A 12,836-nucleotide genomic window follows, 5' to 3' on the forward strand; every position below is an offset into this window, starting at 1 on the left:
CTGCAACAAAGGGGGGGGGGGGCAACTTGACTTTCGATGAACATTTTCTGTAGTGAAAAGTTGTGTCTGGAACAAAACGGGGGATGATACTACGTGTTTGTATGATATATTAAATTAATTTTCCTTTCAGTTTTTGCAATATGTGGACTCATTTTTCCTTATCTGAAAAGATTTCATATTTTACAAATCACATTAAACATGTAAAGCCATCTATAAAAATGCACATTTGTAATAAGGGAGGACAATTTTTTGAGGGCATGCACAATTGAAAAAAAAACTGTTTTGGTTACAATTACAATTTTTACGTTGACGTGTAATTAATATCAATTAATGTACACCCCTCCTCTAATTTATTATCGTACATGTATATACACGTAGTAAAGTCCCCCCCCCCACACACACACAAATGACCTAAGACACAAAAACACCCTCCCCGGGCCCATTCCTAGAAAATATGTACTCAGTACAATACAATGCCTCAATGTAAAACAAATAGTTTACTGCCAGATGTGACCTCCTGGGGGCAAAGTACACAGCATATAAATACTACACGAAGGAAAACATTTTTTGCGGTGTTTATGACATTACAAAAACCTAAATATTTTCAATAAAAGGGGTGCGGAGATAACGAACAGTATTCAGTCTCAAAGTCCATAAAACAATACAAAACAAGAGCAGAGCAAACACGGACCCCCGAAACATCAGAGATGGGATCAGGTGCCATGGAGGAGTGAACATCCCCTGCTGACCGGTTACACCCGCCGTGTGCTCATTGTCATGATCAGGAAATAACGGAAAAATTCGTCGTCAATTCGGTGTATAAATATTGGACTAAAAATTGGTATGAAAAACGTCAGTCAGCATTTGACTCGATGATAAATTGTGTTTGCTTACAAGGTCATTGTATCGACCATAGAACTTACGAAATGATGATTTTAAACGAGACTGCTGTATTCTTGTTTCATCAACTTGCTTGTCAATAATGTACCTCGTTACAGAAATTGTTCATACGTAGAGCATGCTCCTGCGTATCGAATCAACTGAGATATATACACTCTTTATGCAGTATCATTTAAAAATGTTGAAAAAGGTTAAACAGAAATCATGAGAAAATGTTAAATGTTCAGAATGATGCATGTGTGACGCATTTATTAAGGCATGATCTGAATAAGGTGTCTTTAAATCGAAGGGATGAATTGTTGGTTATCATAATAAACAATTAAACAAAGCACCCTGTACATTTACTTCCATGTGCATGCAAAGCCAAAAGTATGATGACCGTGTATCTTTTTTTTCAGTAAATCGAATTCATGAACCTGTCCAAAGTTGTGCTATTACAAAACTGGTGAATAATTAAAAAAAAAATATAACTTTCACAAAAGTCAATTGTTAAGGATATATGATCCTCAGCCAGGAAGGATAACTCTTTAATTTATAATTTAATTCAAAAAGTCTTAAAATAAAGCTTGAAATTGAAATTTTTTCATGCAACAATTTTCATTTTATGCCTCTACGTATGATTCAATGTTCTTTAAAGTTTTAACAAACGGTATTTAAAAAGTTGAAATTTGTACCTCATAAAATGAAGTAAAACTTGCCAATTTAAAAAAAATCAAATTTCTTTTAATTTAGCCATAGTTACCAATGTTTATATGCATGATTTGAAATTAGAATTGATTTACGGTGTTTTCTTTGAAAGGAAACACTTCATACACTATGCATTATGAAACAATGGAAGTAAGTAGGAGAAAGTAAAGTCCAAATAAGTGTAAAATTCATGCAATTTTCTTTAAAAGCCTGGATACCTATGATTTTTATTCCTAAAATGTATTTCTTGATTAATTATCAATTAAAAAATATGCAGTAGGTAGTTCAAATCGCATTTCCTGAAAAATTATTTGAGATTTACTAATTTTCCCTATATAATATGATTGAATTTAAAGATGAATTTTAAAGAAACACCGTGGGTAAATATATTTTAATTTGAGAATTTAGAGACATCTTTGTGAGCATGTTCAATTACTCAATGCCTGATTTTCAGAACCTGAGGATCGGATAACCTTAAGAATTTTTTAAATGATATTTCAGACAATGATACTATAGAGCAAAGAGAGGGGTATACACCCCACGTACAACATGTTGCATACACCCCGGTCACAACATTGATTTTTCGTCAATATCTTTATATACGAACTGTTTTATTAACAGACAATTTGTACAATCGTTTATATTGTAAACACGTATTTAACAATAATATAAAAGTGATGATAAAGCAAGGCTTTCTTCTGATATTTGATCATAAACACAGTGTAGCGTCAATCTTGCTCCGATCCTCGGAATTGTGTTGAGGTGTTTGATAAAACTAGAAGGTGTCCAGTGGATTCATAGGTATCCATATACTCCTTAGATAATGCTTTTTTCCGTAGGCATATGCTTTCTGATGAAAAGTATCCGTAAGTTGAGAAAATGGATAAAGAACCTACATTGACCCCCTTTCTCTCGCTTCGGAAGCATACACCCCGCGCACAACATAGTACACACCCCGCATGTTGGGATATACACGGTGTATTACCTTTCAATTTCTTTCTAATATTACCTTTCCACTTCTGTCTAATATTACCTTTCAACCTTTGCCTAATATATTAATTTTCTTTCATTAAATCAAAGTCCAGCACTAAATATTGCATTTACTTATTTCAGTCTTCGAGTTCTGTTCTGTATATCAACTGGGATTCGTTTCAAGACGTTGAGGACTTTAAGACAATATCTCATTCCTCGGGAATACAAAACTACAGGCTTGGAATAGGTAATCTTGATTAATTATATCATAAATGAAATATTTGTGTTAAAGTAAATCACCTAAAAATATTGACGTTTCTTTTTAGGTACCTCTGCTGGGGGAAATGATGTGGTCGCATTTTTTGATGTTGGTGTTGTCAACCACAAGGCAATTCACGGCTTATCATTAATAAACGGGCAAAGCTATTATGCAACCCTTTCTGGTGAGCAATTGGTGACTCTAACAACAGTTCTTAATAAATAAACACGTATATTTTAATGAATTGAAATATAAATCATTAACCCATGCCCAGCAAACTCGTATCAAAAGATTCCACTGCAACCATTGCCAGAGAAGCTAATATTCTTGAAATAAAATACTTTTCAGAAAAGATTAAAGAGTGTTTATATAAAATACTCTCAATTCTTTTCTAAAGGTATAGACTTTGCAAACAGAACCACGACCAAGACATCGCCGCCAATGATCGTGGACATTACTCCACCTAAGAAATCCGATGAACCTATTACTTTAGCCAACAGGCACATTACTTCCGATACCGAAATATCGGCATGGCAAGTATACCCAGATGTAGCATTCTTTTAAGCACCCATTTAATGGATATCATGTATAGAATTTTTTTTTTCAGTTTGAAAGCATACTTTTCCCTAAAGATTTTATCATTTTCTCGATCAACAGCTGGAAAAATGTTTTCCATGATCCCGAAAGTGAAATTTCCTATTACGAATGGTCAATCGGTTCCAAATCAGGGTATGATGACGTCATGAAATTCACTCGTACGTACATGGATTGCTCTGAAAATAATAAAATCGGTCGCCTTCAGCTCAAGGAGGGACATGCCTACTTTATATCAGTCAAGGTAATTACCTTAGCCAATGAGGAAAATTTGAATTAATGTATATCACTAAAAAACTTTCGCTGAACCTTATTTTTGCGAGATATAGACATTTATTTTCTGTTAGCGGAAAGAATTTTTTCACAAATTGTGGTTACTTCTCCACTAACTAGTGTATAATCGTACGCAATACTAATTTACACAAAAATTATTTTCGCGAGCAGACCGTCTCGCATAATTACGCGAAACTTAAGTTTTTCTCGTGTATAAAAAGTCATAAATAGTCAAACTCAAAAGACTTTAAGAGTAAATGTATTTTGATCCACAGGCAGTAAATAATGCTGGGTTAATGTCAATGGCAACGTCTTGGGCATACACTGTAGATTTAACACCTCCCACTATAGGCCATGTTCTGGACATCAGTCCTATGGGAAAAGAAGTGCTTGACATCGATTTTCAAACAGAGACCTCCAAATTGTTCATTGTATGGAAGGGATTCTATGATCCGCACTCTTCGATTAACGAATACTTAGTCAGTATCGGATCATGTTCTAGGTGTGAGGATGTATTGGTCAAGCAATGTGTTGGAGTTAAAACTGGTACGTGCAGTACACAAATATAAATTAATGGCATTTTCATCTTTGAATTTCTTTCTTTCAATATATGCATATAAAAAAAATATTAACAGAATTGCTGGTTGATAATGTGCATCTTGGAGTGGGTATTACCTATTACACAACTGTAATGGCTTGTAACACGGCGAATCTCTGCAGTGAAGCTAGCTCTGACGGCGTCATCATTGACAGCAGCCCTCCAAGTCTTGGTCGTGTTATAGACGGAACAGACTTACAAGACATTGAATATCAGTCCGCAAGGTATTTCAAAACTGCTTGTTTGAAGAACTACTAATTTTTTTAGCTCACCTGAGTCGAAGGCTCAAGTGAGCTTTTCTGATCACATTTTGTCCGTCGTCCGTCCGTCCGTCTGTCTGTCCGTCTGTCCGTCTGTAAACTTTTCACATTTTCGACTTCTTCTCAAGAACCACTGGGCCAATTTTGACCAAACTTGGTACAAAGCATCCTTGGGTGAAGGGGAATTTAAATTGTTAAAATGAAGGGACATATCCCCTCGCAAGGGGAGATAATCAAGAAAAGACAAAAATAGGGTTGGGTCATTAAAAAATCTTCTTCTCAAGAACCACTGGGCCAGTAAAGCTGAAACTTATGTGGAAGCATCCTGGGGTAGTGTAGATTCTAAACTGTTCACATCATGACCCCCGGGGGAAGGGCGGGGCCACAATGGGGAATCAAAGTTTTACATAGAAATATATAGGAAAAATCTTTGAAAATCTTCTTCTCAAGAACCACTGGGCCAGAAAAGCTGAAACTTATGTGGAAGCATCCTGGTATAATGTAGATTCTAAATTTTTCAAATAATGACCCCCGGGGGAAGGGCGGGGCCACAATGGGGAATCAAAGTTTTACATAGAAATATATAGGAAAAATCTTTGAAAATCTTCTTCTCAAGAACCACTGGGCCGGAAAAGCTGAAACTTATGTGGAAGCATCCTGGTATAATGTAGATTCTAAATTGTTCAAATAATGACCCCCGGGGGAAGGGCCGGGCCAATATGGGGAATCAAAGTTTTATATAGAAATATATAGGAAAAATCTTTGAAAATCTTCTTCTCAAGAACCACTGGGCCAGAAAAGCTGAAACTTATGTGGAAGCATCCTGGTATAATGTAGATTCTAAATTTTTCAAATAATGACCCCCGGGGGAAGGGCGGGGCCACAATGGGGAATCAAAGTTTTATATAGAATATATAGGAAAAATCTTTGAAAATCTTCTTCTCAAGAACCACTGGGCCAGAAAAAGTGAAGCTTATGTGGAAGCATAGTGTAAATTCTAAATAGTAGGAATCATGACCCCCGGGGGAAGGGCAGGGCCATTATAGGGAATCAAAGTTTTACATAGAAATATATAGGAAAAATCTTTGAAAATCTTCTTCTCAGGAACCACTGGGCCAAAAGAGCTGAAACATATGTGCCCATGGAAGGATCATGGGGAAGTGTAGATTTCAAATTGTCTAAATTATGATCAGGGGGGTAGGGTGGGGATGTATTATGTATAACAAGGGGGAAATCTGGTAAAGAACAGAATGGTCAAAGCTTCTCAGGTGAGCGATGTGGCCCATGGGCCTCTTGTTTAAAAATCCCATAATGATAGATCAATTTTCCTACAACACGCATATGTTTTATTAATACAAGGTGAATTGAGAGTTAATATATGAAAACGCAAGACCCATTGATTTCTTCGTAAAATATATGGATATAACGAACAGTATTAAAGTTCAAAAGTACATTTAATAATACAAAATAGGAGCAGAGTAAACTTGGACCTCCGAAACATTATAGGTGAGATCAGGTGCCATGCTTTGAAAACATGATACATGTAATATTAATCATGAATATAACAATTATAAATTAATTTGACTTCATCATTAACATTTCTGAAAAAAAAAAGAAGTGTTCATTTTACAATTTACATAATTCTGAATTCGTAGATTTAATAGTTTATGTTCTATAGTACAGTGTTATCGTAGACATTTGGCGGTTTGGTCATTATTATAAAAAATATATTTTATCTACAGCACTCGTTTAATGGGAGCATTTTTTATCGCAGTAATTTCATCAGTGCACGTTGGTTGGGGTTCAATGATCCTCAGTCAGGGCTATCACACTTTGTCTGGTGGGTTGGAACGACACCAGGAGGAGATGAAATTCTTCTAGAAAGAGAAGGACACCTAACAGAAGTGGCAGTCGCCTTGAATATTACTCCACAATTGCCTGTTGGGAAGCGCCTTTATATCTCTGTTAGAGCTTACAATAATGCAGGTACACTCTATCAAATGATAATAATTCAAAGTTTATAAGGTTGAACATTTGATCCTTTTATGATAACGATCAGTTGAAGCCATTGTTTTGAATTTACTTGAACAAGAAATCTTGTTTTAGGCTTGTATACAGAAGCAACATCAAACGGGTTCCAAATAGATAATACTCCTCCTGTAATATCCAGAGGTCCAGTATTTTCTAAAGACTTTGGAGTCAAAGATAATACTCAGTTTTATAGAACTTTGATGAAAGTCGAATGGGATGTTAGTGATTCTGAATCTTATATAGAAAGACAGTATATTTCTCTACGGTCTCATATGGGTGGAGATTTCGATCTTTCATCAACACAGGTAAGGTCAAATATATCTTAGCCATTTTAATGTATTAGAGAAATGTAAGTACATAAATTTTATTTTAGTGTAATGACTAATCTAGAAGACAAAGGTTTAATGGTTACATGACTGATGCTTTGGCTTAAATTTAGAAGATTCTCAATGATAAAGTCAAAAGGATTTTCGCCTGTCCATCAATTCAGTTGTTATTACACATGACAATTGATTTAGAAATTGTAAATTGCAAATTATGACATCAAGGTCAAAATGCACAGTTACTGTGAAAACTGTTACTGATAAATTCTTAAAAGAATCAATGCAATGATTTATGAGGTAAGTTTTAAAATCTTACTTCGCATGGACAAAACTGTATACAAGTCAACACTGTAGATTTGCTGAATGATTCCAAATATTACGCAAATTATAACATCACAATGCCTTTAATATTTGAGAAGTGGTAATATAGATAAAGCTAAAATTGCTTGAAGTAGATAAATTTGCTAAATACAATTTACACAATTTATCTAATAAAGAATAAAGTTGCTTCTGTCGTCGCGTCTTCAACCTGAAAACAGGGTTGGGGAGACAGATCCTTCGGGCGATAAATACGTTTTAAACCGCAGTCCCGTGTCACAGTAAGTACTGGCACAAAAAATACCTCACTACTAAATGGTCCTTAGTACCGATTACAGGCCTAAAATTTTCGAAAGGGATAATTTTTTAAAAAAGCAAGGCAAACAAAATTCTCGAAAAGGACATTAAACAAACAATCTAATCCATTGTATCCCCCTGTCAAAAATTATTACTCAAATGTGTTTTCGCACTAAAAATATGAGATGGTCTTACTTTAAATCTAGTTCTGATGGTTTTATATACATGTACGAAATTGTTAAAATATCTTGCATTTTTATTTACCTTAGTTTTCAAATCTTTTCATATTCAAATTAATTCAATATGTCTATTATACTCTAGTATTTAAATTATGATAAACATGAGTGATGTTTTAAAAAAAAAAGATAATACATGTATTGATATTAAAATATCAAACTTAATTTTTCATACGATGTATATTTTCTCCTGTAGATTAATGGAATAGCCAGGGACTTTGTTATAACAGGATTAAATCTGCATGACGGAGTTACATATTTTGTCACCATTGTATCATGTAATGGAGCCCAAATCTGTTCGACAAGTAATTCACCTGGAATTTTGGTTGACAGTACACCACCAAATAGAGGTTGTGTGGTTTTTTCCCCTTGCATTTAGAATATGACGAAATGAATTACTTAGTAGTTTAATTTCTCTGGTAATTGGTCTGCATTCTTTTTTATGAAAAATATGGTTAGAAATCTATATACTAATTTTTAAAATTAATAAAGTTATAATTTTAATACCATTCTGCCCGTTTATATTCTAAATTACCTGTAGTTTTCTATTTTCATTTTACACAGGTATGTTTGCCATTAAAACCGATCATGCTGCAGAGCTACATCGTCACCTGAATGATTCTATGACATGGACGAAATATTCATTAAACCTAGCTTGGCTTGGATTTGCTGATATTCACTCTGATGTTATCTATTATTTTATAAATGTTGGATCATACTATATGGGAGCTGATTTAAACAATGTAAGTGAAATGGCATCTTTAACCGTTCTAAATGAATCCTTTTATCGAACAAAACTTTTTAGGGTTTCTTTTAATTTTATAGGAGCCAGTACTTTCTGAGAGGGTAAATCACACTACAACAGGTGCAGATAGGTTTGATGAAGGAAAAGTTCAGACTTCTAGAATAAAAACAGCAAAACTTGGCCCAGAAATTACACATGTGTTTGTCAGTATGTGGGCTGTAAACAAGGTATATTGGTTCAGAAAAGCTAGATTTAATATAAAGTAAATTAAATATAGTTTGAAAAATATGTAATATACTAGTAATTCATTGCAAATAACTAAATTACTGTTTAGTAAAAAAAAAATCCCAGCATCGAAATAAACCCTACTGGGGTTCTTATGATAAATCCTTGGGTGTTCGACAATACTATGTTTAAGCAAAGTATATTATGAAATTATGACATAAGGTAAATAATTTAATTTGGTAAAGGTTTGAACATAAATGTTATATTACAGGTCGGATTATCGAGTTCCATTATTCATTCAAAATTCAGAAAGTTGCCAGACGGCAGTCTGTTTCTCATAAGAAGATGCGAAGCTGCAACATGTAAAGGTCATTGCGTCTGTGCACCACAAGACCAAGTCTGTCATCATAACAATGAAACGTCCTGCAGCGATGTTTCTAACAGTAAGGGGACGACCATTTGATCCTGAAGGGGGGGGGGGGGGGCTGGCAAATTTTTTTGAGACGGATTATTAATTTTCATGCCTGTCAAAGACAGATTATTTATTTTCAAGATTATCAAGGACAGATTATTTATTTTCTTCTTTGTCTTACCGTATCTTGATCAAATGATTCTAAAAGACTAATCATTTATATATATACCATTGGCGGATACAGAATTTGAGGACGGGGCGTGTATAACTTCGTTTAGGCAAGAGGTCTTGGGCTGCCGTAAGGCCCCCAGTGGGTCCTTATATAGTGGTATTGGTTATAATGAACCAAAGTATGACATGATATTAATACTGGTCAAATCATACTTTGAATGAAGGGGGTTCTGGGGGCGAAGCCCACTGAAGCTCTTGAGTTTTCTGTATATAAAAGAGTACAACAATTAAGACACAGTTGTGTAGGAATTGGTTAGTTATGTACCAAAATATGACACTGTTAATACTAGTCATATCATACTTTGAATGAAAAGGGCCCAGGGGGCGAAGCCCCCGAAAGCTCTTGGGTTTTTGTGTATTTTAACAGTGAAACTAGGCACAAAAATATTGGTATTGTCCCAAAGTATGGCATTATTATTCGTATCATAGTTTGAAATTTTAGGGGAGGGGTCGTACACATGTACGTCCCCCTTAAATCCGCCAGTGTATATTTTATGTTAACTTATCGGGGAAGTGTAATTCTTTGACAAGAAAATTTATCTTTTGAGGTGTATAAGAACTGACTTGTATTTAAAGTGATTCATCACACCTATACTAAGTGCACATTGTCATGTTGATAAACTGACTACAAGTATCCAGTCTGGTAATCTTGATTTTAATTACTATTTGGTTCTAAAATGGCGAGCGAAGCGATCCAAAAAAATTTTTTAATTGAAGATTTCTGAGATTTAATTACACGTAAATAAAAAAGGTATGTTTCACATTAAATATCATAAGTCAAGGTCAGATTATTTATTTTGTTTGTAGTGGAAGACAGATTATTTATTTTCAAAATTTTCAGGGACAGATTATTTATTTCCAAAATCTGCCAGGCCCCCCCCCCCTCAGAATCAAATGGTCGTCCCCTAAATATTAATAGATCCAATAAATTTTATTGACAAGACATGCTCAATAGAACAACAATAATAAATAAATAAAGGAAGAATTCGAGAAAAAAAATAAATTGAATTTGATAATTAAGTTCGTTTTAATTTCCAGGAAATACTAACAATTTACTACAAGTGATAGATGTTATGTCCAGTCAAACGGACATAGACTATACACCAAGTAACACACTATTGCAAGGTCGATGGAGAATTGTTCAACGACAAGGAAAAGTGCCCCTCTGGTAAACATAACGTGATAATAACATCTGGCACAAACTGATAATTGAACCTTTGATCTTAACTTCAAACTAACTTGCTGCATTTCATTTAACTATCTTTAAAATTAAATAGACAACTCTTATGAAAAATAAAGGTCTTATTATTAGGTACGAATGGAGTGTAGGACTAACACAAAATAGCGAACCAACTGGAATATTTCATCAAGAAGTTGATCGGGTTTGGCAAGATGCTGGACAAAATAATTTTATGATTTTCTCAACAAATCCAGGTACCTATGTTAAAGTTTAGAACAATCTGTAAGTTTTATATACTAGTTGATTCTTTGGAATTTTACTTACCTAAATGATATATTTACTTCATAGGTTTCTTTTTGGAAGAGGACGAAAAATATTCAGTTTTTGTTAAGGCGTGGTATAGTTACACTTCTTTCGCTATCTTTAAGTCGAATGGTGTTACTGTTGTTACTGGAACGCCATCTGTGACCAATGTGCTTGGAAGTGCCGTAAGTAAATACCATTGAATAGATGCTTAGACTCTGATTGACAATATCTATGTGGCTCCAACTTATGAGGCGCCGTTTTAATATTTTTGAGGTATTTTCTGATATCAAAAAAGAAATTATTGATATCAATAATTCGAATTCTTGATATCAAAAAATATTTTTTGATATGAAAAAATAATTCATAATATCAGAAAATAGATTTTTTGATATCAGAAAACATTTTCTGATGTAAAAAATTCGAATTCTTGATATCAAAAAATGATTTTCTGATATCAGAAATTCGAATTTTTGATATCAAAAAATCTTGTTTATTTTCTGATATCAAAAAATTGATTTTGTGATATCAGAAAATGATTTTTTGATATCAAAAAAGAATCAAGAATTCTTGATATCAGAAAATACATTTTCTGATATCAAAAATCTATTTTTGATATCAGAAAATGAACAAGATTTTTTGATATCAAAATTCGATTTTCTGATATCAGAAAAAAAGAACCAAGTAAAATTACGATTGACTTAATGAATGCTCCCCGTGATGAAGGTTTAGCTTCCCGTCGCTTAAATTAGTTGCAGACTTTGTTGAATTCTAATATAAGTTTAAGACATGTCTGTATGTTAGGATGCCGTCGGGGTTTTTTTTGGGGGGGGGGGGTGTTTAAGTTTTTTTCAGTATTGACTATATTTTTATTATAATCAATTCAAAAACTTTATGGATAGCTCAGACTTCACCTTGAAGAATGAACTTCTGCGACCACTCAACGAGTACTTGCTGGTCAGCTGTGACGTAACATCACTTTACACCATATCAATTGGGGAAGCTAATGGCTGCTGTTGATAGGGGTTACAGAGAAATTCTCAATTTAAGCCCAACCTTTAGCACATCTACATTATTTACTCAGATTTATCCAAAATTGAAAAATACAATTGTAATATATTTGAATTCCATTGAAATAAATATGACCAAAAAGTATCGAGAACACTTATTAAATTCTTTCATTTAAAAAATATTCTTAAAATCTGAAAGCAACAAACTTTAGTGGAAAGCAAATCTGGCTCTACAGTTAAAGGGGGTATTCATTATTTATGTAAAGATTCTTCGCAATTTTATTTTATTTTCTGATATCAAAAAATACATTTTGTGATATCAAGAAATCAATTTGAATTTGTGATATCAAAAAATCATTTTCTGATATCAGAAAATCGATTTTTTTGATGTCAGAAAACGATTTCTTGATATCAGAAATTCGAATTTTTGATATCAGAAAATGACTTATATTTTTTTGATATCAAGTCAAGAATTCCAATTTTTGATATCACAAATTACATTTTTTGATATCATAAAATCTCGAAGATTTTTTGATATCAGAAAATGATTTCTTGATATCAGAAATTAGAATTTTTGATATCAAAAAATGATTTTCTGATATCAGAAAATCGAATTTTTGATATAAAAAAATCTTGTTTATTTTCTGATATCAAAAAATATATTTTGTGATATCAGAAATTGATTTTTTGATATCAAAAAATCGAATTTCTGATATCACAAAAATGATTTTTTGATATCAGAGAATACCTTGAAAATATTAAAACGGCGCCTCATACCAACTATCTCTTGGTATTAGCATGAGTATCTATTCCCTTAATTAGCAGACATATGTTTGCATTGGTATTAAGTAGAATTAATTCAAAAATTTAAACATGAGAAGAAGAAAACACTTGGCCTTCAAGGTCGATATTTAAATTCATTTAAGTCGTTATATCTGAGTGAACTTAAAGTAAAAGTTACTACAGATTCCGACACACCTGT

The 12,836-nt window shown here is 33.4% G+C and overlaps 1 protein-coding gene across 1 annotated transcript in view; it reads left to right on the forward strand.

Annotated features, from left to right (window-relative positions):
• The window catches only part of LOC134277752 (uncharacterized), a 33,344-nt gene that overhangs the window by 16,201 nt on the left and 4,307 nt on the right, over positions 1-12,836 (forward strand). Inside the window, exons 29-43 of the mRNA XM_062760063.1 lie at positions 2,701-2,806; positions 2,886-3,002; positions 3,216-3,351; positions 3,476-3,656; positions 3,961-4,231; positions 4,321-4,507; positions 6,318-6,529; positions 6,650-6,879; positions 7,945-8,098; positions 8,313-8,491; positions 8,574-8,720; positions 8,990-9,161; positions 10,400-10,529; positions 10,674-10,795; positions 10,890-11,029. Coding sequence (XP_062616047.1) covers positions 2,701-2,806; positions 2,886-3,002; positions 3,216-3,351; positions 3,476-3,656; positions 3,961-4,231; positions 4,321-4,507; positions 6,318-6,529; positions 6,650-6,879; positions 7,945-8,098; positions 8,313-8,491; positions 8,574-8,720; positions 8,990-9,161; positions 10,400-10,529; positions 10,674-10,795; positions 10,890-11,029 — 2,484 coding nt within the window. The remainder of the gene's footprint in view (positions 1-2,700; positions 2,807-2,885; positions 3,003-3,215; positions 3,352-3,475; positions 3,657-3,960; positions 4,232-4,320; positions 4,508-6,317; positions 6,530-6,649; positions 6,880-7,944; positions 8,099-8,312; positions 8,492-8,573; positions 8,721-8,989; positions 9,162-10,399; positions 10,530-10,673; positions 10,796-10,889; positions 11,030-12,836) is intronic.

This window comes from Saccostrea cucullata, unplaced genomic scaffold, assembly GCF_032062105.1.
Source record: "Saccostrea cucullata isolate Sc308-1 unplaced genomic scaffold, CSIRO_AGI_Scuc_v1 ctg773, whole genome shotgun sequence".
In the NCBI taxonomy this organism is placed as follows: Eukaryota; Metazoa; Mollusca; class Bivalvia; order Ostreida; family Ostreidae; genus Saccostrea; species Saccostrea cuccullata.